The sequence below is a fragment of the Oryctolagus cuniculus genome, chromosome 20 (assembly GCF_051225735.1).
Source record: "Oryctolagus cuniculus isolate XC-2025 breed Fujian yellow rabbit chromosome 20, ASM5122573v1, whole genome shotgun sequence".
In the NCBI taxonomy this organism is placed as follows: Eukaryota; Metazoa; Chordata; class Mammalia; order Lagomorpha; family Leporidae; genus Oryctolagus; species Oryctolagus cuniculus.
Window position 1 is genome coordinate 13,378,638 of NC_142886.1, and position 26,965 is coordinate 13,405,602.

The following is a 26,965-nucleotide window of genomic DNA, read 5'->3' on the forward strand; positions in this document are numbered from 1 at the left end:
AACCATGAAGCCATGAACATGGGCCTACGGGTGTTTCTTCAAGACCACAATGCAGGGGCCAGCACTGTGGTCTAGGGGGTTAAGCCACTGTCTGTGACACCAGCATCCCATACAGGCACTGCTTTGAATTCCAGCTGCTCCACTTACAATCGGGCTCCCTGATAATGTGCCTGAGAAAGAGCCGGAGATGGCCCAAGTGCTTGGGCCCCTGTACCCACATGGGAGACCCAGATAAAGCTCCTGGCTTTGACCTGGCGCAGCCCCAGCTGCTGTAGCCATTTGGGGAGGGAACCAGTGCACAGAAGATCTCTCTCTGTCTCTTCTTCTCTAACTCTGCCTTTCAAATAAACAAATAAATCTTTTTAAAAAAGAAGGGGAGGGGCCGGTGCTGTGGCGTAGCGGGTAAAGCCGCCGCCTACAGTGCCAGCATCCCATATGGGCGCCGGTTCGAGTCCCGGCTGCTCCACGTCCGATCCAGCTCTCTGCTATGGCCTGGGAAAGCAGTAGAAGATGGCCCAAGTCCTTGGGCCTCTGCATCCACGTGGGAGACCTGGAGGAAGCTCCTGGCTCCTGGCTTTGGATCAGCCTAGCTCTGGCCGTTGAGGCCAATTGGAAAGTGAACCAGCAGATGGAAGCCCTCTCTCTCTCTCTCTCCCTTTCTCTCTCTCTGCCTCTCCTTCTCTCTCTGTAACTCTTTCAAATAAAGAAATAAATCTTAAAAAAAAAAAAAGGCGGGGCGGGGGGGAATGGCTTCAGAGAGAGCTCCCCCACGAGCCCAGGGAGCTCAAATCTGGCTCAGGTGGGTCGGCACTGCCTACCGGAAAGAGCCCACATCCCTGGACTGGCAAGGCCAGCGACACTCTCCCTCTCTCTCTCCCTCTCACACACACACCCCCTGATGGAGGCCTGGGCACAGCATGCTGCAGCTGCTCCTGCTGACTCACACGCAGCTTTGCAGCACTGTGGAGAAAATTCCATGACAAATGACGATCTTCCCCGCATCACTGCAAGCACTCACATTTTCCAACAGATTTCCATGAGCCTGGTCATTGAGTTCTCCACACTGCAGTGTTTCCAAAGTGGGCTGGAAAAACCCACTGTGGCTGTAAATCCTGTTACTGCCCTCGTGTCCTCTGAGGGACCCATAAGGGACCCACTGCTGTGCAAGACTGGCCCAGGCCCTGTGGGCATCGGGGACTCAGGACCACAGCTAATGCCACCTGTGGCCACTCTCTGCTCGTCTGGCCTCAGCCTCCTTGTCTTTCTTTCCTTAACTGAACTCCAATTGCACGGACATGTGAGTTCTACCTGGGTAGCACTGTGGGACTGGAGGGTCCCCCTAGGTCCCCACTGGGGAGGGAGTTGAGTTTGAGACCCCAGGCTGAATGTTCATACTCCCCCGCAGCGTCATGTGTTGAAGCCAAATTCTCAATCAGGTATTTGGAGGTGGGGTCGTTGGGTGATCAGATCACAAGGGTGACCCCCTCATGAGTGAGATCAAGAGTCCAGAGAACGACCTTGCACGGCCACCATCTGAGGTCACAGCAGGAGGTGGTCTATGAACCTGGAAGCAGGTCCTCTCCAGCATGGGACTTGCTGGTGCCTTTTCTTTAAAAAAAAATGTATTTGATGGAGGGAAGCAGAGGGGAGGGTGTAAAAGGGAGGGGGAAGAAACTACTATAACTTTTCATGGGGGTCGGCACTGTGGCGTAGTGGGTAAAGCTACTGCCTGCAGTGCCAGCATCCCATATGGGAGTCACTCTGAGTCCCAGCTGCTCCACTTCTGATCCAGCTCTCTGCTGTGGCCTGGGAAAGCAGTAGAAGATGGTCCAAGTCCTTGGGCCCCTGCACCCACGTGGGAGACTCGGAGGAGGCTCCTGGCTCCTGGCTTCAGAATGGCGCAGCTCTGGCCATTGCGGCCATCTGGGGAGTGAACCAGCGGATGGAAGACACCTCTCTCCTCTCTCTCTTTCTCCCTCTCTGCCTCTCCTTCTCCCTCTCTGTAACTCTGACTTTCAAATGCATAAATAAATCTTTAACAAAATAACTTAATATGTTTATACTAAGACACATGGCTTCCTGTGGACAGGGTGCTGGCCTGTTTTGGTCACTTCTACATCCCCAGGCACAAAGTCAGTCTCAATAAATACTGGTATAAATTATTGAATGGATAAAGGGATACATGAATGAATATAGTCCCATATGAAATTACGACACCTCACATAGACAGACACAAGGGTACTTCAAGACATTTGTGGACAATGGAAAAAAAGATAAGTTGACTCTGGTACAAAAACATTTGACGTCCATGTGTAGTTTGGCCATGGCACACTTTTTTTATGAACTTTCTGCAGTCCCCTCACATGCGTGGATCTCAAAGTTGAAAAAGTTTTGTGCCAAGGTCAACTTCGACTCTGTCTTCCCTGAACTTCTGGAAGTCCCCACGGCTCAAAGGATGTTGTACAGCTAACGTGGGACTTGGGAAAAGGCAGCTCCCCTGTGCTCCCCACCCCGTGGCTCTTTGATACCAAGGTGGTTACTGATGTTGAAATCCATCTAAATGGTTTAGCAACTGCATTTCTAATTCATGGCCTAGGAAAGAACCACCCAGAAAGGAGAATGCTGGGGGAACTGTCTGCCCGCAGAGGACCCCTCTCCATTGATGAGAAAAAAAACAAAAAACAAAAAACAAACAAACAAAAACCTTCTTTCTTGGAGTCTACCACTGCAAAGGCACAAAAGCAGAAGACAAACCCTCTGTAGGTGACTACGCGATGTGCCGCCCCAACAGGACTCTGAGAGCGAGGGGAGCTGTCACGGAGATCAAAGGAACAAACCGGGACTTCTCTGTGCCAGCCACAACCCGGGGTCTGACCTCCCTCCTCACCAGGAAGTTAACCTGAGTTCCCTTGAAGTGAAAGCAACCTCTGCGTTTCTCCTGCTGAAAATGTTCTTTACTGAATTCTTCTCACCTTGAACCTCTGTCGAGCACTGACCCTGAGACTTGATTCTCAGGTATCTTGAGCTTCCTGGGAAATTTTCAGTCTCCCATTAACTCTTTTTTTTTTAAAAAATAATTTATTTATTTGAAGGAGTTACACAGAGAGAAGAGAGGCAGAGAGGGAGAGAGGGAGAGAGAGGGAGAGAGAGAGAGAGAGAGAGAGAGAGAGACAGGTCTTCCATCTGCTAGTTCATTACTTAATTGGCTGCAACAGCCAGAGCTGCACCAATCTGAAGCCAGGGGCCAGGAACTTCTTCCAGGTTTCCCACATGGGTGCAGGGGCCCAAGCACTTGGGCCATCTTCCACTGCTTTCCCAGGCCATAGCAGAGAGCTGGATCGGAAGTGGAGCAGCCAGGACTCAAACTGGTGCCCATATGGGATGCCGGCACTGCAGGCGGCAGCTTTACCCGCTACACCACAGCACCGGCCCCTCTCCCATTAAGTCTCACAGCACAATATGTAACAAAGTGATGGAGAACAGTCTTCCAGGGCAGCGCCAAGGAGCTGACTGAGACACTGGGGAAGTACTCGGCACGGTAAGCCCTCCACGCCACCTCCGTCCTGGTAGGACCATGGGATACAGAGAGGCACAAGGGCTGTAGCCAATGGAGCAGGCACCGGCGAGCCCCAGAGGTGCAGCACTTTGGGACAGATCTGCTCTCACCAGCAGTGCCACAGCACAAAGATTACACTCAGCCTCGCTGCCCACAAAAAAATCTTCAGTTTTCCCCGATCCCTGCTGCCAAAGCTTGAAACGGTGAGCAGTGCCGGGAACCTGGCCTGGGATTAAGAACACACTTCATATTTCACGTCCTGAAGCCCCAAGGAACTCGCCGCCGAGAAGAGACTCCTGTTTCTTCCTCAGCGCAGGCTCCACGGAGCGGCTGCATGGGCACAAAGCCCCCACACAGCTGTCCGGCCTGTGGGCACCTTCCTGGCACACCTCGGCTCACTTTTCTCACTATTTCTGCTTCGGAATTTTGTAACCTTCGGAGTGATTCAACGAGACTCTTACAGGAAAAGAAACTCGCTAGTGCACATATAAATCTGTCCCAAGGAAACCCAGTGACAGCGTCTGACGGGTTTCAACCTGTCTGTCTGCAAGGAGAGAACAGAGCTCCAGTGTTCCGGAGGCCAGACTGTCTCTGGCTCCTTGGCGCTGCGGGAAAACGGGCAGCAGCCTGGCATTCAGACTTCGGGCTCATCTTGGCTAAGATTTACTCATTCCCAGGGTGCTTTTCTGAATTATTCTTTTTTTAAGATTTATTGATTATTGGAAAGTCAGTTACAGAGAGAAAGAGGGAGGGAGAGAGGGAGAGAGAGAGTCTTCCATCCACTGGTTCACTCTGCAAATGGCCACAACAGCCCAGGCTGGGCCAGGCCAAGGCAGGTGCCAGCAGCTTCATCCGGGTCTCCCACGTGGATGGCAGGGGTCCAAGCACTTGGGCCGTCTTCCACCGTTTTTCCCAGGCCATTAGCAGGGATTGGATTGGAAGGGGAGCAGCCAGGACTCGAACCAGTGCCCATATGGGATCACTGGCAGGGGCTTTTCCTGCTACAGCACAGTGCTGGCCCCTGTTTTTCTGAATTCCATCCACAAAGTCAGAGCTTAATAAAAAGGCCTGCATTTATTTTCCTTCCTACCCTACATTCTTCCTCCTTTTCCTTTCCTTCCTCCCTCCCTCAACACAAGATCCATGCAAGACCCCGGGAGGGTTCTGCCAGCACCTGTTTCTCTAAGGGTGAATTTTCAGGATTCAGTGTCCTTTGCCTTCCTCTATCGCTCAGCCCATTTCTTTGCCAAAGAGATGTTAAAATCCTCACTGGCTGAGTAGGGACGGCTTAGATTCAGCAAGATATCATGTGCCCTCTTGCTAGATTGGCAAGACACAGAGCTGTGGCTGCTGCTCCTGTTTCCAGAGGACAAGAATTCCCCTGGGATCTCTCCTCTGCTCGAGAGTATTTGGAGAGAAAGGTGTGGGGGAACCTCCCTGGATGGTCCGCTAGCCCCTGGTGCAGGAACAAGCACTCTGCAGTCATGGAGGAGCACACGTGGCTGCTGGCTGCGGGGCCAGCACTGTGGTGTAGCAGGTAAAGCTCCCGCCTGTGACACTGGCTTCCCATATGAGCACTGGTTCAAGTCCCGGCTGCTCCACTTCTGATCCAGCTCCCTGCGAATGGCGTAACGAAAGCAGTGGAATATCCCCTGCTACCCACATGGGAGACCCAGATGAAGCTCCTGGCTCCTAGGTTTGGCCTGGCCCAGCCCTGGGTGTTGTGGCTGTCTGTGGAGTGAACCAGCGAATGGAAGATCTCATTCCGTCCTGTTTCTCTGTAACTCTTTCAAATAAATAAAATAAATCTTTGAAGAAAAAAAAAACAACTGCTTGCCGTGTGCTGCTGGAAACAAATCGCTTTGTGGCTATGTAACAGCAAGGAATTAAAAACAAAAACAAGTGGGGCTGGCACTGGGGTATAGCGGGTAAAGCCGCCGCCTGCAGTGCTGGCATCCCATATGGGTGCTGGTTCGAGTCTCAGCTGCTCCACTTCCGATCCAGCTCTCTGCTATGGCCTGGGAAAGCAGAAGAAGATGGCCCAAGTCCCTGGGCTCCTGTACCTGCGTGGGAGACCTGGAAGATGCACCTGGCTCCTGGCTTTGGATCAGCACAGCTCTAGCCGCCGCGGCCAACTGGGGAGTGAACTGGCGGATGGAAGACCGACCCCCCTCTCTCTTCCTCTCTGCCTCTCCTCTCTCTGTGTAATTCTGACCTTCAAATAAATGAATAAATAAATCTTAAAAAAAAAAAAAACAAGTTTATTTGAGAGAGAGAGAGAACAAGCTTGCATCTGCATGTTACTCCCCAAACGCCTAGAGCCAAAGCTGGGAGCCAGAAACTCAGTCTAGGTCCCCAATATCGGTGACAGGAAACCAATTTATTTGAGTTATCATTGCTGCCTCTCAGGGTGCACATTAGCAGGAATGCTGAAATCAGGAGCTGGAGCTGGGAATTGAACCCCGGTACTCTGATGAGGGACCCATCTGCCCCTGCAGTAAACTTTCATAAGCCTGTTGTAAGATCTGGAAAGAAAACAAAAACAAACCCCCTGTAGCTGTGCATTCAATAAGAACAGAATTCTTGACAGTCTCACCCACAGGCCCCTCTGAGAAAACAGAAGGTGACTCACCTCCTGTCGCTGCTGATAAGGGGCTCAGCTCTCGCTGGAGAACCCTGGCTGTCCCGCTTGCATCCAGCTCCCTGCTAATGCACCTGGAGAGGCAGCGGAAGCTGGTGCCACTACACGGGGAACCCAGATGGAGCTCTGGGCTCCTGGCTTCGACCTGGCCCAGTCCCCGGCCACTGTGGCCATTGGGGGATTGAACCAGTGGATGGAAGACTTCTCTCTCTCTGTCTTTCCCTCTCTCTGTCTGTAACTCTGCTTCTCAAGTAAATAAAGAAATCCTTTTTTTTTTTTTTTTTTTTTGACAGCTAGAGTGGACAGTGAGAGAAAGACAGAGAGAAAGGTCTTCCTTTGCCATTGGTTCACCCTCCAATGGCCGCTGTGGCCGGCACACCATGCTAATCCGAAGCCAGGAGCCAGGTATTTATCCTGGTCTCTCATGGGGTGCAGGGCCCAAGCACTTGGGCCATCCTCCACTGCACTCCCGGGGCACAACGGAGAGCTGGACTGGAAGAGGAGCAACTGGGACAGAATCTAGCACCCCAACCGGGACTAGAACCCTGGGTGCCAGTGCTGCAGGAGGAGAATTTAACCTATTGAGCTGTGGCGCCAGCCTAAAGAAATCTTAAAAAAAAAAAAACACACTAGGAATTAAAATGAGCATATACACTACTATTCAATGAATTTCTCTTTACTTATTTATCTACCAGGGTGGAACTACCTGAATCAGTGTGTAGATTTATTCTTTGTTTTAATAAATGTGTAATGTACATTTTAAGAAAAATTAGCTATATAACACTCCAAATGGGGGTGCTGTAACTTCTGCAGCCAGTTCTTATTGGCTCTATCTCCCTTTTAACGGGATGTATTGCTCAAGTTCCTCCCCTGGGTCCCCTTTTTTCCCTAATAGTTGAGAATGCACATGAAGCACTGGCTGAAGTCAGATACCAGGACACACAGGGACTCACAACAGCCCCACGGTATAGGAAGCACTGTTATCCTGTGCTGCAGGTTAGGGAACCGGGACAGAGGAATTGAGGAGTTCATACAGCATCACAGAACTAGCACTGTGTGGAGGGTAAGCTTCAAACCCAAGTTTGATTCCAAAGCCTCATTCGGCCTCGTTTTCACATTGTGCCATATACCAGGCGATCAACCAAAGGGCTACACTCTTCAACATCAGTCTGGCATCTCCAACTTGGAGACGGGTCACTGGACTAGGACACAACCACCTGCACGGATCCAGGAGAGGTTTCCTTGACCCCCACACCCCCGCACTCTGCCTCTGGCAAGCCAGCCTTGAGCGACTCACTGGTTGACCCGAGTGGAAAACGTTTGTCTTTTCAGAGTGGGAATGGACAGACTCTTTTTGGGATTTAGGGCCCTCTCTGTTTTCATGTGCACACAGCGGCTGAAGCTACACTCACAAATGTAGCAGGGAATTAGGTTCCTCCTAGATCCGCACGCAAGGACACTGTGGTCACCCTATCCTAAGACCATCACACCATCATGAACTCCCCTCCACGCTTGCTACCCTACATTCAGCATCAGCTCTTACCTGGACAGGTAAGTGAGCTAGGACCCCCACCCCCACCCTGCCAATTCATATTAGTTTAGTTAACCACTTGCTACTTAAGACAGCCCTGATGTTACAAGAGAAGAAGGTAACAAATATCGAGGATATTGACTCGATATCCATCCAGGTATGTAGGATGAATATCTTACTGTATTCAAAGGAGGCAGGAGGAAGTTCCGTCACTGGTTCACTCCCCAAATGCCCACAGCCAGCCAGGGCTGCTCCAGGAAAAGGTTGGGCGCTAAGGCCTCAGCACGGGCTCACACCTGGGTGGCAGGAGCCCAGCTGCCTGAACCATTACCTGCAGCCTCTGGCTGACGACTGTTCAGAAGCCAGAGATGGTGCAGACAGGCAGAACCAGCAGCACCAGGCTAACGGTATTCCTTCCTTGACTGGTAAACCAGGTTTTTTCCAAATACCCAAAAAGCTTCCAGGTAGAAGATGGTTTGCATTTGTTCCCCAGGCCACTCCTTACAGGTGGTCCAGGACCAGTGAGTGGAAGCTTCTGGAAGACACTGGTCAACACAAAGTGAAATCCCCCAAAGCCACGGGGGCCCAGAAGTGGAGGAAAGAAGTTCCTTCCGGCTTGCCGGTGTTTAAATACAGAAAAAAATGACTGCTCGGCAGGATGTCACCTATTCATGCTTTGGAAGAGGAGAAGCAGGTAACTTTGAACTCCCTCCTGCCCTCGAGATCCTAGAATTTGTGTGTGTGTGTGTGTGTGTAAAATGTTGAACCCTTTACTTAGTGTAGAGTTGGTCTTCTGTAATACAAAGTTAACTGAGAATGGGTCTTAGTGGAGAATGGGACTGGGAGTGGGAGAGGGAGGAGGAGGAGGTGTATGGTGGGAAGAATCTATTCCTAAAGCTGTACTTATGAAATGCATGAAGTTTGTATTCCTTAAATAAAAGGTCTCTTTGGGGAAAAATAAATATACATTTAAAAAAAAAGAGAGATTCTAGAGTGTTATCAGTGGGACAAAGTACATTTTGATGGAAGGCCCAAGAATGAGGTAGAACAGTGACTGCGCATGGGGAGGCAGAGGTGTGGGTGGCACCCTGGAGTCTGCGGGAGATAGAAAAAGGGGGGGGGTCAAGGTGTCCCCCTCCCCCTCCCACACATGTCTGGCACCTGACCCCACCCCCACCCCCCGACACTGTTCTCCAGGGCAGCTTGCCCGTCTGGCTTCACTAACTTCTTGCAGCTGAACCTAGAAATTGTCAGGTCTGAGTATTTTTGCCCAGCTAGGCAGTTTGCACCAATTTATATGTGCTTCCCTTGGGAAATTTTCTGAAAAGTAAGACTTAACATTAGCAAGACAAAGGAAACATTCCACCTTCGGCACAGGCTGCTAACTATTTACCTAAAGGTAAATGGTAACCCACCTTCCACCCAGCCACCCAGCCGTTTCTCCTGCTGGGCTTAAGCCCTAGGATCTGAGAGAGGGATTTGGTCTTGGTCCCAAAACACCTGAAAAACATTGATCCCAGACTAACATACCTGGCCCAGTGAGCCCAAAGGTATGAGCACACCTTGGTCTAATCCTTGTGTGTTCAGCTCCACCACCTGCTATTCTGAGGGCAAAGGTAGTTTCCGTGTAGACTTTGAACTATCAAACTAATACTGGAACAGAATATTTCAAAAGTTTGTGGACAATGGAGTTAAAAGATGCATTTATTTTGGTGCAAAAAAAAAACTTTGAAAACTTGTGGTTGTAAAGTAAATTGGAAGTATGTTATTGCAAAAGTAATTAAAAAATACAAGAAAGGAAGAAGGGGAGAGTGGCAAGTATCACTTGTTCTTTTTTGTTTTTCTTTAAAGATTTATTTTATTTATTTGAAAGGCAGAGTTACAGAGAGAGATAGAGACAGAGAGAGAGAGAGAGAGAGAGAGAGAGGTCTTCAACTGCTGGTTCATTCCTCAAATGGTCATAATGTCTGGAGCTGAGCTGATCTGAAGCCAGGAGCCAGGAGCTTCTTCCAGGTCTCCCACGCGGGTACAGGGGACAAGGACTTAGGCCATCTTTCACTGCTTTCCCAGGCCACAGCAGAGAGCTGGATCGGAAGTGAAGCAGCAGGGACTCAAATCAGCACCCATATGGGATGCCGGCACTGCAGGCCAGAGCTTTAACCTACTGTGCCACAGCACCAGCCCCTCATTTGTTCTTAAAACTGTATATACATGAAATCTGTTCTCTTTAGATACATAAATAAAAAAATGCATGCATATGAGAGGTCTTCAAAAGGTTCATGAAAAATGCATACTCTGAAAAATTATGTATGGACTTCAAATTTTTTTTGCAGCAAAACAAACTCATCTTTTAATTATATGTCCATGAATTTGTTGACGCACCCTCATACGTAAGTATGAATGAGTGACTGTTATAGACTGTTTGTATCCTACCCAAATTCTTTTGTGCAAGTCTTCACTTCTAACTTTAAAGTATCCGGAGGTGGGCCTTGGAAGACAATGAAAGTTGATGGGGTCCTGGGGGGCGGGGATCTGTGCCCTTGGCAGAAGGGACACCGGATAGCTGATTCTCTCCTGGCCACAAGGTTAGGACAAGCAGCCCGACAAGCCAGGAAGAGGACTCTCGGCAGGAACTGACTCAGTGAGCATCTCGCACTTCTGGCTCCCCAATTCCAAGAATTAAATTTCTGCTGTTTAAAGCACCACTCTATGGTGTTTGTTGCGGCAGCCCCAGCAGACTGAGACCATGACTTTGGGATTTCTATGGAACTTGAACTCACAGACAAGGCGTGGCCACAGCTCGAAGGTCTCCACCTGACAGAGCTTCACTGACTGGGGCAGCTGTGTATCACCAGTCTCTGAAGTCACCACGTGGAAAACACAGTATCACGTATGACATCTCTGAAATAGCATTTTCAGGGATGGCACTGTGGCATGGTAGGTTAAGCAAACGCCTGTGAAGCCAGCATCTCATATGGGTGCTGGTTCGAGTCCTGGCTGCTCCACTTCTGATCCAGCTCTCTGCTGGGAAAGCAGTAGAAGATGGCCCACATTCTTGGGTCCCTGCACCCTTGTGGGAGACCCAGAAGAAGTTCCTGGTTCCTGGCTTCAGATCAGCACAGCTCTGGCCGCTGCGGCCATTTGGGGAGTGAACCAGTGGACGGAACACCTCTCTCTCTCTGCCTCTCCCTCTCTCTGTCTGTAACTCTGCCTCTCAAATAAATCAATAAATCTTTAAAATAAAATAGCATTTTCAATTATTAATAGCAACGTTCATTGTAAAAAACACTTTCTTCAATACAGAACAGTTGAAAAGCACTAAGAGGAGACTACAATCCACCTCCATTCCTCCAGACACCCGCTGTTGATGTGCCTGTGCATATCCTCCTGGGACTGTCTTCCCCACAGGCAGGAAACCTGACGGCTGGGGGTCCTTCTGGGGGTGACTTCAGATCTGGACCGTCCCCCACACACTGTCAATGTAAAGAACACCACCCTTCCTTAGCTACAGGGATGCCAGTGAGTGAGAAGGGATTCTACTGTTAGGACCACCGTGGTTCCGCTGGGGTGATCTGTGCCGTGATATCAGCCCAGAGTCACCGGCTGCCTGTGAGGACGGGAGGAGAGTCACTAGAAGTCTGCTTTCTGGGATGCTGGAGATGCTCTGTCCAGGCAGAATGTCTCTAATCGAAGGGCTCTAACTCTGAGACTTTTTGGCCACCGCGATGCGAGTCCTGAGCCGATGCTCAGACATTCTGGATTTGGGGGCACTTCAGATTTGCAGTTTTCGGGTGAGGGGTGTTCAGCTGGCAAAAATCTATGCAAGTATTCCAACATGCAAAGAACCCCCAAATATCACCTCTCCCTAGCATCCACTTTTCCAGGGGTTTTGTGAAGTTCCTTCATACAGCTCTTTAGTAAGCTGGGGATGCTTCAAGAACTCACACACATTAACTGTGGAAAAGTGAAATGGCCACGCTGTGCACACAGTCCTGTTTGTAACATATCCATGTAACACACAGAGCAATGCCGCATTTCAAAGACGGGCTTGAGAGACTAACAGAAAGGCATAAACGTCGAAATGATTACTGCAGAAGTCCTCTGAATATTGCGGACAGTTAAATGCAACTTTGGGAGAGGTCAGCATTGCCTCAAGCGAGAAAACTGCACATCTTAAATCTGCAAATTTACGGACCTAAATGGCCAAGTGTAGAAATTTGGTAGGATGCGGACACCAGCATCGTTTCTCAAGCTCGAGTAATACAGGGCTCCTTTCTGAGGAACATCTGAATTCTTTCCAGGAAATTAGAGTCCTTCAAAAAAGTGCTGTGTTACACAAAAACTAGTGTATCAAATTTTTGCACTAAAATAAAATTATCTTTTTAATTCCATTTTTTCATGAACTTTCTGATGTACTCCCATAGTTCTCACTTGAGAATTACAATTTCAAGAAATTTTGTCTTTATAATGGTGAACAGATTGTTTCTATTACTATCAAAATAAAATCTAGCCTCTTACATAATTATTGAAGAACGGGAACCATAATTATAAAAACACGACTATGGATGCACACGCCTTCCTTTCGGTAACCAGAGAAAACTCTCAGAAGGCTTTTATACACTTGAGAAAAAACAAGCAAACAAACCCAGAAACACTACTTTGACATCTGAGAGAAGCATGCACGTGGACCAGCACAAGCCAGTCTTGGACCACATCCCCATCTGGCACAATCTCAGGGTGCTGCCCAGTACATGGCTTAATACAGAGACGGGCACACGGCAGGTGCTCAGCAAATGGTGGACATCACCGTGTGTTCTCAGTCTCACCTGTCTTCTGACAACAGAAAGCAGCTCAGAGTTCAGCCCCTAGGTCTATTTCATGAACGCTTAAGAACTCTGGGAGCAGGGATTAGACAGCCATGGTCCCTGTCCTCCTGAGCTGACCACATACTCAGGTGCACAGTGCGCCAACAACCGCGAGAGAAGGGTGTTACTGGGCACCGTGGAGCACAGGACGGGTAGCTAGGAGGGTGGAAGGTGGAGCAGCCTGGGGGAGCTTCTCAAAGGCAGGGACATAAGCAGAGCCCACAAGGTGCTGTAGGAGCACAGCTTGGCGGAGAGGCAAAGGGAAAAGCAGGTGCAAAAGTCCCTGGGGACTCAACAGGGCGACGCTGAGGTGGGACGGCGGAGCTCTGCCACGGTCAAGGGCACCTCAAAAAGTGCGTGGAAGACGGTATTAAGAGATAACTCAGTTTTGCTGCCAAAAATTCTGAAATGCACACTGTCTGAGTTGTCTTCAAGACGCCCAAGGAAATGTGCATTACAAAAAAGCTACACATGGGTTTCGAAGGTGTTTTGCACCAAAATACACATCTTTTATTTCCATTTTTCCATGAACTTTTTGGAGTACCCCTGGACTGTGTGATCTGGAACAAAAAAAAATTTACTTCCAGAGCCTCAAGTCTCCTTATCTGTAAAATAACGACACCACCACCCACCTTGCGCAGAGATCCTAAGAAATTAAAATGAAATAGATAAGAACGCCTGCCGAAGGAGTTTATCCTCAGGAGATAAATGGTTTACACGGTGCCCGGGCATCTCCCACGACGCCGCCCCAGCCCCTGCTGGCTTTGTCCTGCCTTGACCAACTGCAGTGGGTACTCCCCTGTCCCACCCCTCCCCTGACACCCATGGGGAGCCGGCGCCTCCCACGATGAGGCCTCTGCACAGCTGTTCCAGGTCCCTCATCAGAGAAGCCTGTCTCTATCTGCTAAGTAAAACAGTAAATCTCTTAGGAATTTTATCTTCCCTTTGCCAAGCTGGTCCTCCACAGCACGGATCACCCAACATTCAGTAGCCTTACTTTTCTTGTTTGGGTACCTGCGCAAGAATTTAAGCTCCCTCGTGGTAGGACTGTTTTATTTTCTGTGTTTTATTGTCTGTTTTATTTTCTGCGTTTTTCCAGAGCATACAGCACTGCCTGGCACACAGTAGGTGCTCAATAAATATTGGTGAAAGGCCCGGGCAAACACCGGAAGGTTGAGGACAGGGGTCTGTCTTTATTACCCTTTAACCCCCAGGAGTCTGACGTGAAACTCAGCATTGGGTAGGCCGTTTATAAACATTTATTCAATGGTACAGTTCAGCCACTTTTGTACAAACGGCTGTGTTCATCTAATACACAAAGCTCAACTGACTGACTTTTTATTGCTTAGCAAATAATTCCAAGATTGCCCATAATTCCAACGAAGCCATAGACTGCTTGGCCAATTTGGTGGGGAGAAGGGCGGAACTGGCATCCGATTTCATCAGTCAGGGAACTCCATTAGCAGTTTTCAATTAGTTCCGAATAATTGCAGCGTTCATTGATGCAAAAGGCAAACAGTGACCAGCGTTCTCTCCCCAAACGGGAGAGACAGCTGGAATTCGGACAAAACGCAAGAATAGAGCCTTCAGGATGTTGCGTATCTCTGCACTTGCAAAGAAAATTATCTAAAGGCCTGATGACAAGCACACGCAAAGGATATTGATCACACATAACTTCAAAATGTTGCTGAAATACAAAAAATGATAGCATTCGAAAGAACAGCATGAATAGATACTGTTTATGTAAAGAGGCTGGTATCCAAAGGGTCGATTTTTACAAGCTAAAATTCTAATTTCTGTGAGCAGCCTCTTACCATATCATTTCAGCTTAAGTCTGGCCTACAAACAAAGCCCAAATGAGCTGACAGCGTGTCCGGAAAAACATGATCTCTGATACAGACTTGGCATGTTTCAGATAGCCTGTGTGTATATTCACGTCCATCTGACTTCAGCGTCACCGACACTCAGCAGGGACACCCCCGCTACGGTGCCCCACTGTACAGATGGGCAAACCAGCTCAGAGCCTTCAGCAGCCGCCTGCCGGCATCCCCAGGACCACAGGGCTGGGTCTACCACCCCGGAATTCTTTCAGTAGAAAAATGTAATGAAATATACAGGAAGAATGTAAGTCTGAGGGTTTGCCCTGCAACCTTAACTTTAAAATAAGTGATCTTTTTCTAATTTTTGATAGCGAGATGTGTTTCAAGGAATAGTACTTGGGGAACACGGACTCTAAATGATTGAGTCTATCAGTTGTTTCTTAGCCCTGGAGCCAAATGTAGGCAAATCTCTACAGGGCCCTGTTCCCAGGGTTCTGTCCCTGGCCCCTTATTTATCGCATGAGATGCCTGCATCCCACATCTGAGTTTCTGGCTCTGGCTCCTGACTCCAACTCCCTGCCAGTGCAGACCTGGGGAGGCAGAGGCGGTGGCTCAATTTATTGCATCCCTGCCACACATGTGGGAGACCTGGATTCGCTTCCTGCAGCCCTGGCCATGGCGGGCATTTAGGAAGTGGACCAGCAGGTGCACTGAGCTCTCTGTTTCTGTCTCTCAAATTAATTAATTAATTTTACATAGGGTACTCCTTTTTAGGTGATCTCACTCAGTCTTGTGGTCTGAGCTACCAGCTGTATCCTGAAGAATTCCAAATGTGAGTGTATTTTTAAAGGTTCATGGAAGGGGCTGGCATTGTGGTGTAGCAGGTAAAGCCGCCGCCTGCAGTGCTGGCATGCCATGTGAGTGATGGTTCATGTCCTGGTTGCTCCACGTGTGATTCAGCTCCCTAATAACAGCTGGGAAAAGCAGCAGAAGATGGCCCAGGTACTTGGGGAATGAACCAGTGGATGGAATCACTCGCTGGCTGTCTCTCTCTCCCTCCCTCCTTCTTGCTCCTTCTATAACGTTGACTTTCAAATATATGAATCAAATCTTACTTTAAAAAGTTTATGGAGGGGCCAGTGCTGTGGCGTCGCCTGCAGTGCCGGCATCCCATATGTGTGCCGGTTTGAAACCCGGTTGTTCCATTTTCGATCCAGCTCTCTGCTGTGGCCTGGGAAAGCAGTGGAAGATTGCCCAAGTCCTTGGGCCTCTGCACCCGTGTGGGAGACCCAGAAGAAGCTCCTGGCTTCGGATCGGCTCAGCTCTGGCCATTGTAGTCATTTGGGGAGTGAACCAGTGGATGGCAGACCTCTCTTTCTCTACCTCTCTCTCTGGTTCTACCTCTCTCTGTAACTCTGTCTTTCAAATAAATAAAATAAATCTTAAAAAAAAAAAAAAAAGACACCGCATGTATTAGAGTCCGGGCCACCCCTGTGGGAGACCTGGATTGAATTCCTGGCTCCCAACTTTAGCCTGGCTCAGCCCCAGCCATTGCAAAGAATTTGGGGGAGTGAATTGTCAGATGGGAGTTTGCTCTCTCTCTCTCCCTTCAAATAGATACATCAACAAAGAGATGGAATAAACAGGCATAAATGCCTCAAATTGTCATTATTAGCTCTTTAGCTGAAGATGGTAAGAAGGCTTTCTAATCCCATTTTTATTTTCCTGGAGATGAAAACCAAATGGCCGATAAGTCATCCTAAGAAACCATCTACTACAAAAAGTTTTACTCTTTGGATGTTCAGACCTGAATGCCCTTGTCTGCCAAAGAGGCACTAGGTGCGCTCTGAGGTCTCCTGGGGCTCTGTTATTTTCTAACTCCATTGTGCAGCATGAAGCCATCAGCCCGGACACAAGGAGCTGGCTGTGAGTGCAGCTCCTCCAGGGACTGGCCAAGTGGCCACCCTCACCTGACTTTTAAATCAATTATTCACAAGGAGTGTCTCATAAAATTTGGAGGGCACCAGATGATAACTGGACACTCTAGGATCATGAGATGCTGAAAGTGGGGAGATACGAAGATGCTTTGCACACTTCATGGAAAATGGAATTTAAAAACAAGTCTCCTGAGACGCAAACAATTTTTTTTTGAGATCTAGGCAGATAACAGGTATTTGAAAAGTTTGTGGAAAATGCACATTATGAAAAATTATGAATGCATCTCAACTTTTTGCACCCAAATAAACTTATCTCTTAGTTCCAACTTCTACAAATTTTTGGAAGTACCACAGCGTTTTCAGATACATTCCCCACTTTGTCAACAACAGCAAGTCAGATGTGTGCTGGCTGATGTCTGGAGTTTGGGGTTGAAACGTCAATGCTGGCTGACTTCTCCTCTGAGGCAGTTTGTGAAACAGGACAGAAAACTGTGTCTGCAAGGCGGCTGAATGGGATGCATGCCTCTTTGTTTCCCTAACTTTTCTGTACAGCTTGGCTCTGCAAAAAAAGTCACTGCCAAGTGTAAATAATTCAAGAGTGCTCTCGGGGCTGCCCGTCAGCCAGCAGGCCCAGGAGAAAGAAATGAATGGCGTTTTCTTCCCTTGGCAAAGCCACCTGGTTGACTGCCTCCTTCTCAGCCCATTCTCCTTGGTTTCTGGGCCATGGAACAATCCGGACCTTCCGCTCAAAGGCAGAAGGCAGACCATGCACTTGCAGACCCCGGGGCCCGTGTGCCTCCACCAAAACGCAAATGAACTCATCAGAGCATCAGGGGCCGAACACAAGCTGAAAAGCTCATTAAGTGTAGCTGGCCTGGCCTCTCTCTCAAAGCACAGTCGGCTACAAAAGAGAAGAAATTCTCAACAGAGGGAGCCTGAGGAAGTACCTTTGAAAATCCAGGGTTTTTTTTTTTAAAGATTTATTTATTTATTTGAAATTCAGTGTTACACAGAGAGAGAAGGAGAGGCAGAGAGAGAGAGAGAGAGAGGGGTCCTCCATCCACTGGTTCACTCCCCAGTTGGAGCCAGGAGCTTCTTCTGGGTCTCCCATGTGGGTGCAGGGGCCCAAGGACTTGGGCCATCTTTCACTGCTTTCCCAGGCCACTGCAGAGAGCTGGATTGGAAGTGGAGCAGCCAGGTCTCGATCCAGCGCCCATATGGGATGCCGGCATTGCAGGCATCGGCTTACCCTGCTATGCTACAGCGCCAGCCCTGAAAGTCCAGTTTAACAATGACTTGCACATGGCACCATCTTTGCAACTTGTTAGAAAATTACTCTCCATCCAAAAAAAGAAAGAAGAAGAAAGAAGAAGGAAGAAGGAAGAAGGAAGAAGAAGAAGAGGAGGAGGAGGAGGAGGAAGAGGAGGAGGAGGAGGAGGAGGAGGAGGAGGAAGAAGAAGAAGAAGGAGAAGGAGAAGGAGAAGAAGAAGAGGAGGAAGAAGAAGAAGAAGAGGAGGAGGAGGAAGAGGAAGAAGAAGAAGAAGAGGGAATCCCAAAGTAAACAAATACCAATTCTACTTGAATAGGTGCAGCATCATTTCATACCAGTTCGGCACTGATAGGCTAAAGGCTATCTTGGGACACGCAAGACAAACACGGCAGTTTGATGTTCCCAAGTTTCTCCTGGGCTCCTGTATCCAACCCACACCTTCCGTGACCCAGAGGCGCCTTTTACTATGTGTGAATTCCGAGGGCTTTGCCTTTCAGAGCCTCTGAATGGAATTAAATCATCCTGTGAAATAAATCCACAGGACAGAAATAGCACGTGATTCTATCCTAATTCAATGTGTTCCCTTGAAAGTCAACCGTTATCAGTTCTTCGCTGCACAGGAGATTCAAGTCCAAGAGTAAATTAAAATTAGCTCTCAAAATGGAACCCTGGGTACCAAGAATGGCAGTAACTTCTCAAGATGTGTGTTGATGCTACTTCTCCCAAAACTGCACCAGGTGCAGGCTCCACCCTCCATGTTCCAAGAGCACCAAGAGACAGGGACACCCGACACGGGGCAGGAGGCCTGCTGTCTGGGGTCCATGCTGCCTGGTCCTTCAGTAAAGCCCCTGGCTGTTCTCGAAAACTTGACGTGAGACCTTCTGGCTTTTCCCCATCCTGCCTTATTTTCATGGATTAACACTGTCCTGAATAAGAAGCCAGCTCTTTAGGGGCTCCCTGAACTTCCAGGTCTTTCCCCCAGGGAGACGGTGCAGTCCAGAGGCTGGCTACACATTTTCTGAATTCCAGCTTCATTACCAGTTAGTTAGCCTGGTTATTAAGCCTTTCTAGTTATTCACCTATACAGTGCAAATAATAGAATCACACTTCAAAAAATTCAAAGGAAATAGAATTTAAAGATAAGCTGGTTTTGGTGCAAAAATTTTTGAAATCCATATATATATACAAGGGGTTTGCCAGAAGTTCATAAGAAGCAGGCAGGGCCAGCACTGTGGTATAGCCGGTTAAGGCAACTGCCTATAGTGCCAGTATCCCATATAGGTGCCAGTTCCAGTCCCGGCTGCTCCACTTCCCATCCAGCTCTCTGCTATAACCTGGGAAAGCAGTGCAAGATGGCCCAAGTCCTTGGGACCCTGCTCCTGCACGGGAGACCTGGAGGAAGCTCCTGACTCCTGGCTTCATATCGGCGCAACTCCTGCTGTTGCGGCCAATATGCCTCCATCCCACATGGAGTGCTTGGGTTTGATGCCTGGCCCTGGCTCCTGCTAATACAGACTTGGCAAGCAGCAGTCAGAGCTCAAGTAATTGGGTTCCTGCTACCCACAACCCAAACTTGGATTGTGTTCCTAGCCCTTAGCTTTGGCCTGGTCTAGCCTCAGCCACTGTAGACACTGGGGATGAGATCTCTCTCTCTCTCTCTGTGTATTTCTCAAATTGAAAAAAGAAAATGAAGTTCATGAAAAATGTGTATTATGAACTGTGTGTAGGCTTCCATTTTTTTACACCAGAATAAGTTTCATTTTTTCCATGAACTTTTTGAAGTACCCTCATTATATTGCTGTATACATAATAATGTTACAAGGATTTAAGGAGAAATACAGATAAAGTGTTAGTCCTGTAGCAAGTGCTCCGATCGGCTCTTGCTACTGTTGCTAATATTATTACAACAGAAGTCCTTGCCAAGAAGAGGCATCACCATTCTTAAACACTAAATGTGGAATGGAGGGGGTGGGGACTGTCTTTCAAGTAAGCAGGGAAGGAATGGATGAATAAGCCAGAGAGAGGGCAGCAAAGGGAGAATTCGGTGCCCGGGGTCGGACACCACCCACCACGAGATAGCGCAGCAGCAACCTGTGCAAATCACACGCTGGGCAGAAAGTAAACACAGGAAACTCCACGACAGAGCCACCAGCAGCACTGCACAGCACAGCCAGGGCGGCCCAAAGCCCAGGCCATCTCAGGCCACCTGTGGCCAACCCAGGACTCAGGAAGGAGGACCACCTGCGAGACGCCCAATGCTGCTCTCCAGGCCTGCTCCCCAGCGCCCGAGCCCTGCGCCCCTTCACGGCGTCCTGGGTCTCTGACGTGGCTTCATCTGGTCGAGGTCTGGAGACTCTGCACGGAACCAGTGAGAAGAAATTTCTGCGCAGTGCCTGTCCTAGCTCCTCTGCTTCTCCACTTCTATCTGGCCCCATCTTCGCCAGTCTCGTCACCTACTCTCTCTTCCTGTCTTTCAGGAAGACACTCAGGGTATTCAAGAATATCCACTGGGGTGGGTGCTTGGCACAGCACTAAGAATGCCACGTGAGACGCCCACGCCCCATACCCGAGCGCCTGGTTTTCAGTTCTGGCTCTGGCTCTTGAGTCCAGATTCCTGCTGTTGCCAACCCTGGAGGCACCAGCTGAAGACTCACGCACTGGGTCACTGTCACCCACATGGGAGACCTGGATTGAATCCCCAGCTCGTGGCTTCAGCCTTGTCCAGTCCTAGTGGTTGCGTGCTTTTTGGGGGTGAGCCAGCAGATGGGCACTCTATCCATCTGACTCCCTGTCTCTCAACTGTTCAAAATTTAAAAAGACTATTGACTGCTTTTAAAGCTCTCTGACACTTTATTAAAGTGACATCAGTACTGCCACGACCTCACAAAAGGAACAGCATTTAGCAAGGCTAACAAGAAGCAAATTTCAATCATTAATCATTCATGTTCTTCTATAAAAGAATTTTCCCCAAAGGAAAGCAACAACAGAAGAAAAAGCATACGTGTGGCACCTAAGTTATGATGTGATTTACACAATAGGAGGGAACTGACAAGAGGAAACAAAGGGAGGTTTAAGAATAGAATTGTCTGACATTCATGATATTATATTCCCAATCACCCCAACATTCTCTTTCTGATTAAAGTTTCATTTGATATTGGTTGAGTTCTAACATCCGCCAGATTTTGAGCCCATTCAAAGTATGCTATATGTATGCTATAAGGTATGCTATATGTATGCTATACAGTATGCTATATGATGATCAATAGATTAAGTCTCAGGACATGGAATCAAGTAATATCGAGGGGGCCAGCATTGTGGCGTAGCGGGTAAAGCCAATGCCTATGACACAGACATTCCACGGTGCCAGTTGAAGTCCTGGCTCCTCCACTTCCAATCCAGCTCCCTGATAATGGCCTGGGAAAAGCAGTGGAAGATGGCCCAAGTGCTTGGGTCCCGGCACCCGCGTGGGAGACCCAGAAGAAGCTCCTGGCTCCTGGCTGCTGTAGCCATCTAAGGAGTCAACCAGAACACGGGCAATCTCTCTCTCTCTCTTCTCTATCTCCATAACTACTTCAAATAAATAAATAACCCTTTAAAAATTAATAATAATATCTTGGCGAGGGGTACAAATGATAAGTGTCACCAAGCAGGGCCCGGTTATCAGCTTATCAGCAGCAGGTTCACCTCTGCAGCCCTCGTGCCATCTATGGTCCTTACAGCAACCGAGAGGCGCAGTTCTCCGTGCTCCTCAGCATAGCTGTGCACTTTCAGAACAAGGCGGATCCATGGCTAACCAACTCAGAAAGGGAGGGAGAGAGAGAACTACGTATTCAGCACCCTGCAGGGCTCGGCCATCTCAGGCCTCGGCAAACTCTGGGGACACTGATTCACGACCAGTCTCTCCCCAGCCTCTGGGCTGATTCTATGAACATCAGATACGATGAGTTTTAGTTTGCTGGCAAAGCTCATCACCGCATCATTCATTTACTCTAACACACGTAGAACCGGTGTGAATTCAATTCCAAAGAGACTTGAGTTGCTCACCAGGAGAAATGAGGAGGGAACCAGGCAGGAGAGGGGGCAGGGGGTGACCGGGGGGCTCACCGATAGATGATTCCTTTCTCGTGCAGGTACATGAGCGCCGAGATGATCTCCGCGGCGTAGAACCGGGCTCGGGCTTCGTCGAACCGGCGAGACTTCTGGATGTGGAACATCAAGTCGCCCCCATTCACAAACTCCATCACAAAAAACAGTCGATCCTGCACAACAGACATGGGGTGCGGCCGTTAGCCTAGAGTTCCGTTGGTGTCTGGGCCCTCGGGTGCGATGGGGGAGAAGAGATCGCCAAGTAGAGGCGTCCAGGACACTCCTGATGACGGGGTAGGGGGCAGGGACACCCAAGACTCCTTCAGCTGACTCCTCACAGCCTTGGGCTTCTACACAAAATAAAAAGCTGCTGGTTTAGTGCTGGCTCTGCACCTAAAAGGCCATGTGATTAGAAGGTGGAGACATAAATCAAAAGGTGCATAAATGACTTTCACCCGGGCTAATTACAGAAAGTGTGAACAGGTGCTTGTTCGTCCTTGGGAGTGGGCAGAGAACACACAGATTAAGGGAAACCCCTGACACAAACCAGCCAAGCGGAAGTCTAAGGGAAGCCTCAGAGTGGCCTCTGTAGACTCCACACTGTCCATCAAAACACTATCAGTGCAGGGAACCTAACACAAGCAGGATGCTACCTCCACCCTTGCAGACTCTCTCACAGCAGGAGAAAGGGACTCTACCAAAGTCACCGGGCAGGCGTGTGGCCTAGGGGTTAAGACACTGCCGATAGCCGGCACCGTGGCTCACTAGGCTAATCCTCCACCTTGCGGTGCCGGCACACCGGGTTCTAGTCCCGGTCGGGGCGCCGGATTCTGTCTCGGTTGCCCCTCTTCCAGGCCAGCCCTCTGCTGTGGCCCGGGAGTGCAGTGGAGGATGGCCCAAGTGCTTGGGCCCTGCACCCCATGGGAGACCAGGAGAAGCACCTGACTCCTGCCTTCGGATCAGCGAGGTGCGCCGGCCGCAGCGCGCCAGCCGCGGCGGCCATTGGAGGGTGAACCAACGGCAAAAGGAAGACCTTTCTCTCTGTCTCTCTTTCTCACTGTCCATTCTGCCTGTCAAAAAAAAAAAAAAAAAAAAAAAAAAAAAAAAGAAAAGAAAAGACACTGCCAAAGACGCCCACATGCCACATCAAAGTCCTTGGGTTCAACTCCCAGCTCTGGCTCCTGCGAATGTGCACCCTGGGGGACAGCACTGATGGATGAAGTAGCTGGTTCTCTGCCACTCATAGGGCATGGATGGACAGAATCCCCGGATCCCAGCGATGGCCTAGCCCACTCCTGGTGGTTGGGAGCATTTGGGAAGTGCACTGGCGAATGGGAGCTTTCCGCGCAGTGTCCAAAGGGTGTGAAGAAAGTGCTGTGGATGGGGCCTGCGCTGTGGCAAAGTGGGTAAAACCACTGCCTGCAGTGCCAGCATCCCATATGGACGCCGGTTTGAGACCCGGCTGCTCCACTTCTGATCCAGCTCTCTGCTATGGCCTGGAAAAGCAGTAGAAGATGACCCAAGTCCTTGGGCCCCTGTATCCACATGGGAGACCCAGAGGAAGCTCCTGGCTCTTAGCACAGCTCCAGCCATTATGGCCAATCGGGGAGTGAAGCAGCAGATGGAAGACCTCTCTCTCTGCCTCTCCTCCTCTCTCTGTGTGTAACTCTTTCAAATAAATAAATAAATCTTAAAAAAAAAAGTGCTGTGGAAATGAGGGCTGCTTATTGGAAGAAACGATTAAAAAGTGCTGTCTCTAAGAGTAATAGAACTTTTTTTTTTTTTAAGAACCTCTAACGTGTATGAGAAGTTCCTGGCTAGCTACTTCAATATTTAAAACCTAAGTCAATATTAAAAAAAAAAAAAAGTGCTGGGGACCCAACAGAGTATAATGGGCCATAAAGAGTCTGGTGTTAGAAATATAACTTCTTTTTTTGGGGGGGGAGGTATTTATTTATTTGAAAGTCAGAGTTACACAGAGAGAGAAGGAGAGGCAGAGAGAGAGAGAGAGAGGTCTTCCATCCACTGGTTCACTCCCCAGTTGGCTGTAACAGCCAGAGCTGCACCGATCTGAAGCCAGGAGCCAGGCTCCTTGCTTTGGCTTGGGTCAGTCTCAGGTGTTGAAGGCATTTTGGGGAGTGAACCACATCTCTCTCTCTCTCTCTCTCTCTTTTTCTGTGTCTCTTTTCCAAATAAGTGCAAAAAGAAAAAAACACATAAAGATGCAAATCTACGAGTTCTGGCAAAGCCTGCGAAGAGAAAGTGCAGGAAGCAGTGACATCTGGTTGCCTGTCTGGGGTGCAGATGGCCCTGTGGTCTGTGAGTGACCCGTGGGCCAGCCAAGGCCAGCAGCATGAGCACCGTCCACTCTGGGCCAGGCCACCGTTTTGTGGGGTGGGAGGGCAGGAGGCCACTTTGTGGAAAAGCAGGCATTTCCCCCAGAGGACGTGTGCACACAGAACTCAGCTGCGCCTGGGCTTCGGAGTGCCACGGCTCACGCACGGCTTGTTTCCGCACACAGGAGCCGGGCTAGGGCGGAGAGCCCTGCGTGCTCTGGCTCACCTCCCTCCGCAGCTCGGGGCGAGCAGGCAGATCCCTATCAGGAGGCGGCAGGGTTTATGGCCTCCTGGTCTCTATTTTAAGGCAAACCTTAATTATGGAGGAGAAAAAAAGTGCCCATGTCTATTAAACACACCTCTCTAGCTGCTAACGCTTTGCAAGGATTTAAGAGTGAAGAGGAAATGGCCAAAGACAACACCAGCAGCGGCAGCAGGGTAGCTCTTCAGGTGGGCACGCAGAAGCCGACTGGGAAATTACATAAATAGAGCAAGCGTCTGAGTAAGCCAGGGGCCTGCACTTGGGTGTGACTGCCAAGGGCACATGCAGACCGGGTGGGACGTGCTGTGATGGGCAATGACTGGGGAGGACCCGGACCCAGGGGAGCAAAGGGTGGGGTGCAGGAGAAGCAGGTGCAGGAAACACCTCTCAACGGTGCACCTGTGTAGAAACTCTGCCTCCCCCACAGCGCTGTGCTCCTTTGGGGGGTTGGGGGGGCACAGGAGGACCTGGCAAAGGCAGCCTTGGTCAGTTTCCTGTGCCATTACAAGTGCCCGAGGCTGGGTAACCTTTATGGGAAAGAGGTTGCTTTAGCTCACGGTGGTGGGCATGGCACTGTAAGGGTCTCGTGGTGGACAGTGTCATCGTGGGAGAGATCACATGGCAAGACGGAAAGCCAGAGGGACAGCGAGGGGCCATTCTCACTCTTTCTAGAAGCAACTGGGCTCCCTCCAATCTGCTCCAACACTGCTACATTGGGGATCAGGCCTCCCCAGACAGGAGCCCTTGGGGAGCACCCTCCAGCCACATCTGGAACATAGCCAACGCTAAGGTGACCAAGCCACCCCACGCCCGCCCGCGACAACGAGGTCCGTCTGGTCCGTTTTTGTTGAGCAGCCTGTTTGCCTTTTTCGTGGATGTGAATTCCAGTTGCTCTAAACACCTGGTTAACCAGAACTGGGTCAGTAGGCTCACAGCCATTCCCTAGCGTGCTTGGCAAGAGTTTCAAAGGCAGAAGGCATCCATCCACAAGACAAGGGCATTATAAACAAAATTCCACCCATTTCTAGCATACACACACACCCACACCCACACCCACACACACACACACACCAACAACTGCTCCCATCTAAAGTCGAAAAAGCCAGACCTTGGGACAAATTCCAGATCTGGGGGTGGAAAATTAAACACTGCCCTCCGGTCTGGCTGACTCCTCTCTCTCGGCCCTGCCCTCCGCCCTGGAGGCTGATTCTCAGATACCACTCGGAATCCTGCACGTTCTCTCCTGCTCAGCAACGGGAGAAGCAGTCACAAGCTTCAGAATTGCGAAAAAATACACGTCCCATCGCACTTGTTTCTTGTCCTTCCGTCTCCTCGCTGACCTTCTGTCTGGAACCACACAGAACAGAGCATACAGTCTGTAGCCTTTGGACCACAGCAACTCTAGAAGGGGAGATACTGGCCAAAGACACAAGGACAACTTAGTAAGAAGTAATGGTCTGTCCTCAAGTCACGTCGCCAGGCGGTACAAGCAAAACATGTTTATCAACTAGCAAAGAGCTTCTGCTGCAAGCAAGCCCTCTGTGTGCCTGCTTTGCTCTTCCCTCTGTTTTGAAATGTCTGCTGAGGACGTGTGGGAAAGACCTGGCGGCAATCTCTACTCCAAGATTACTGCAGTGCCGGCATCCCATATGGGCGCTGGTTCAAGTCCCAGCTGCTCCACTTCCGATCCAGCTCTCTGCTGTGGCCTGGGAAAGCAGTAGAAGATGGCCTAAGTCCTTGGGCTCCTGCACCCGCATGGGAGACCTGGAAGAAGCTCCTGGCTCCTGGCTTTGGATCAGCACAGCTCCGGCTGTTGCAGCCATCTAGGGAGTGAACCAGCAGATGGGAGATCTCTCTCTCTCTCTCTCTCTCTCTCTGCCTTTGCCTCTCTGTAACTCTGCCTTTCAAATAAATAAGAACAACAACAACAAAAAAAAAAAGATAAAAAAGGAGATAAATGCCACAAGTCTCCGGTGTTGAGTCCACTGCTCCTTAGGTGGGGACCGAGCCTTTATCACAAACAAAACCCTTGTAGCAAGGGTGCAGTGAGCAGTAGCTGCTGCTGCTGCTAGAATGGCTCTCGTGGAGACAGCAGTTAAAACCGGGTCACAAATGCGCCTGTGCCCAGGGATTTCCGTTACACAAAGGGGCAGAGAGGCACAGCCAAGTCTGTACTTGGGGGCAGAAGCCGGCTTCCGGCTGTGCGATCTGGGAAGATGCCCATTTCTGTATACTTCCCAGGAAACTCTCAAGGTTGCTGTGATGATCTTATAAATCAGAAGCAAACGAAAGCGCAGGTGCTCCCTCCATACTGTTGTTATTTTCATCGGAAAGATGAAAGATTTTGGGAAAATGCAGTGCAGGGCTGGCTTGGAGCGCTGTTATTTAGGCAGTGGGAGAGGTAGACACAGCACATCACCGCAGGCGGTATGAGCAGTGGAAGGTGCAGAGGGTGCCATGGGGACCACCAAGGACACTGGGGCAGCCAGGAGGCTGGGCTGGGATTTGGGGAAGAGCTTCCACAAGGAATCAGGTCCCTAGCTTTGAAGGATGACGATGCAAGTGTCAGGTTAGAGTGGGGGATGAATGAACATGTTGTTCACGTGCGTGAACCACGCTGCTTTGTCCATAGCTGAGTGTTTGCAGAGAAAGCCAAATGCT

The 26,965-nt window shown here is 49.6% G+C and overlaps 1 protein-coding gene across 1 annotated transcript in view; it reads right to left on the bottom strand.

Annotated features, from left to right (window-relative positions):
• PRKCH (protein kinase C eta) overlaps positions 1–26,965 on the bottom strand; it is a 276,210-nt gene that overhangs the window by 52,192 nt on the left and 197,053 nt on the right. The window contains exon 10 of the mRNA XM_051826092.3: positions 21,725–21,879. Coding sequence (XP_051682052.1) covers positions 21,725–21,879 — 155 coding nt within the window. The remainder of the gene's footprint in view (positions 1–21,724; positions 21,880–26,965) is intronic.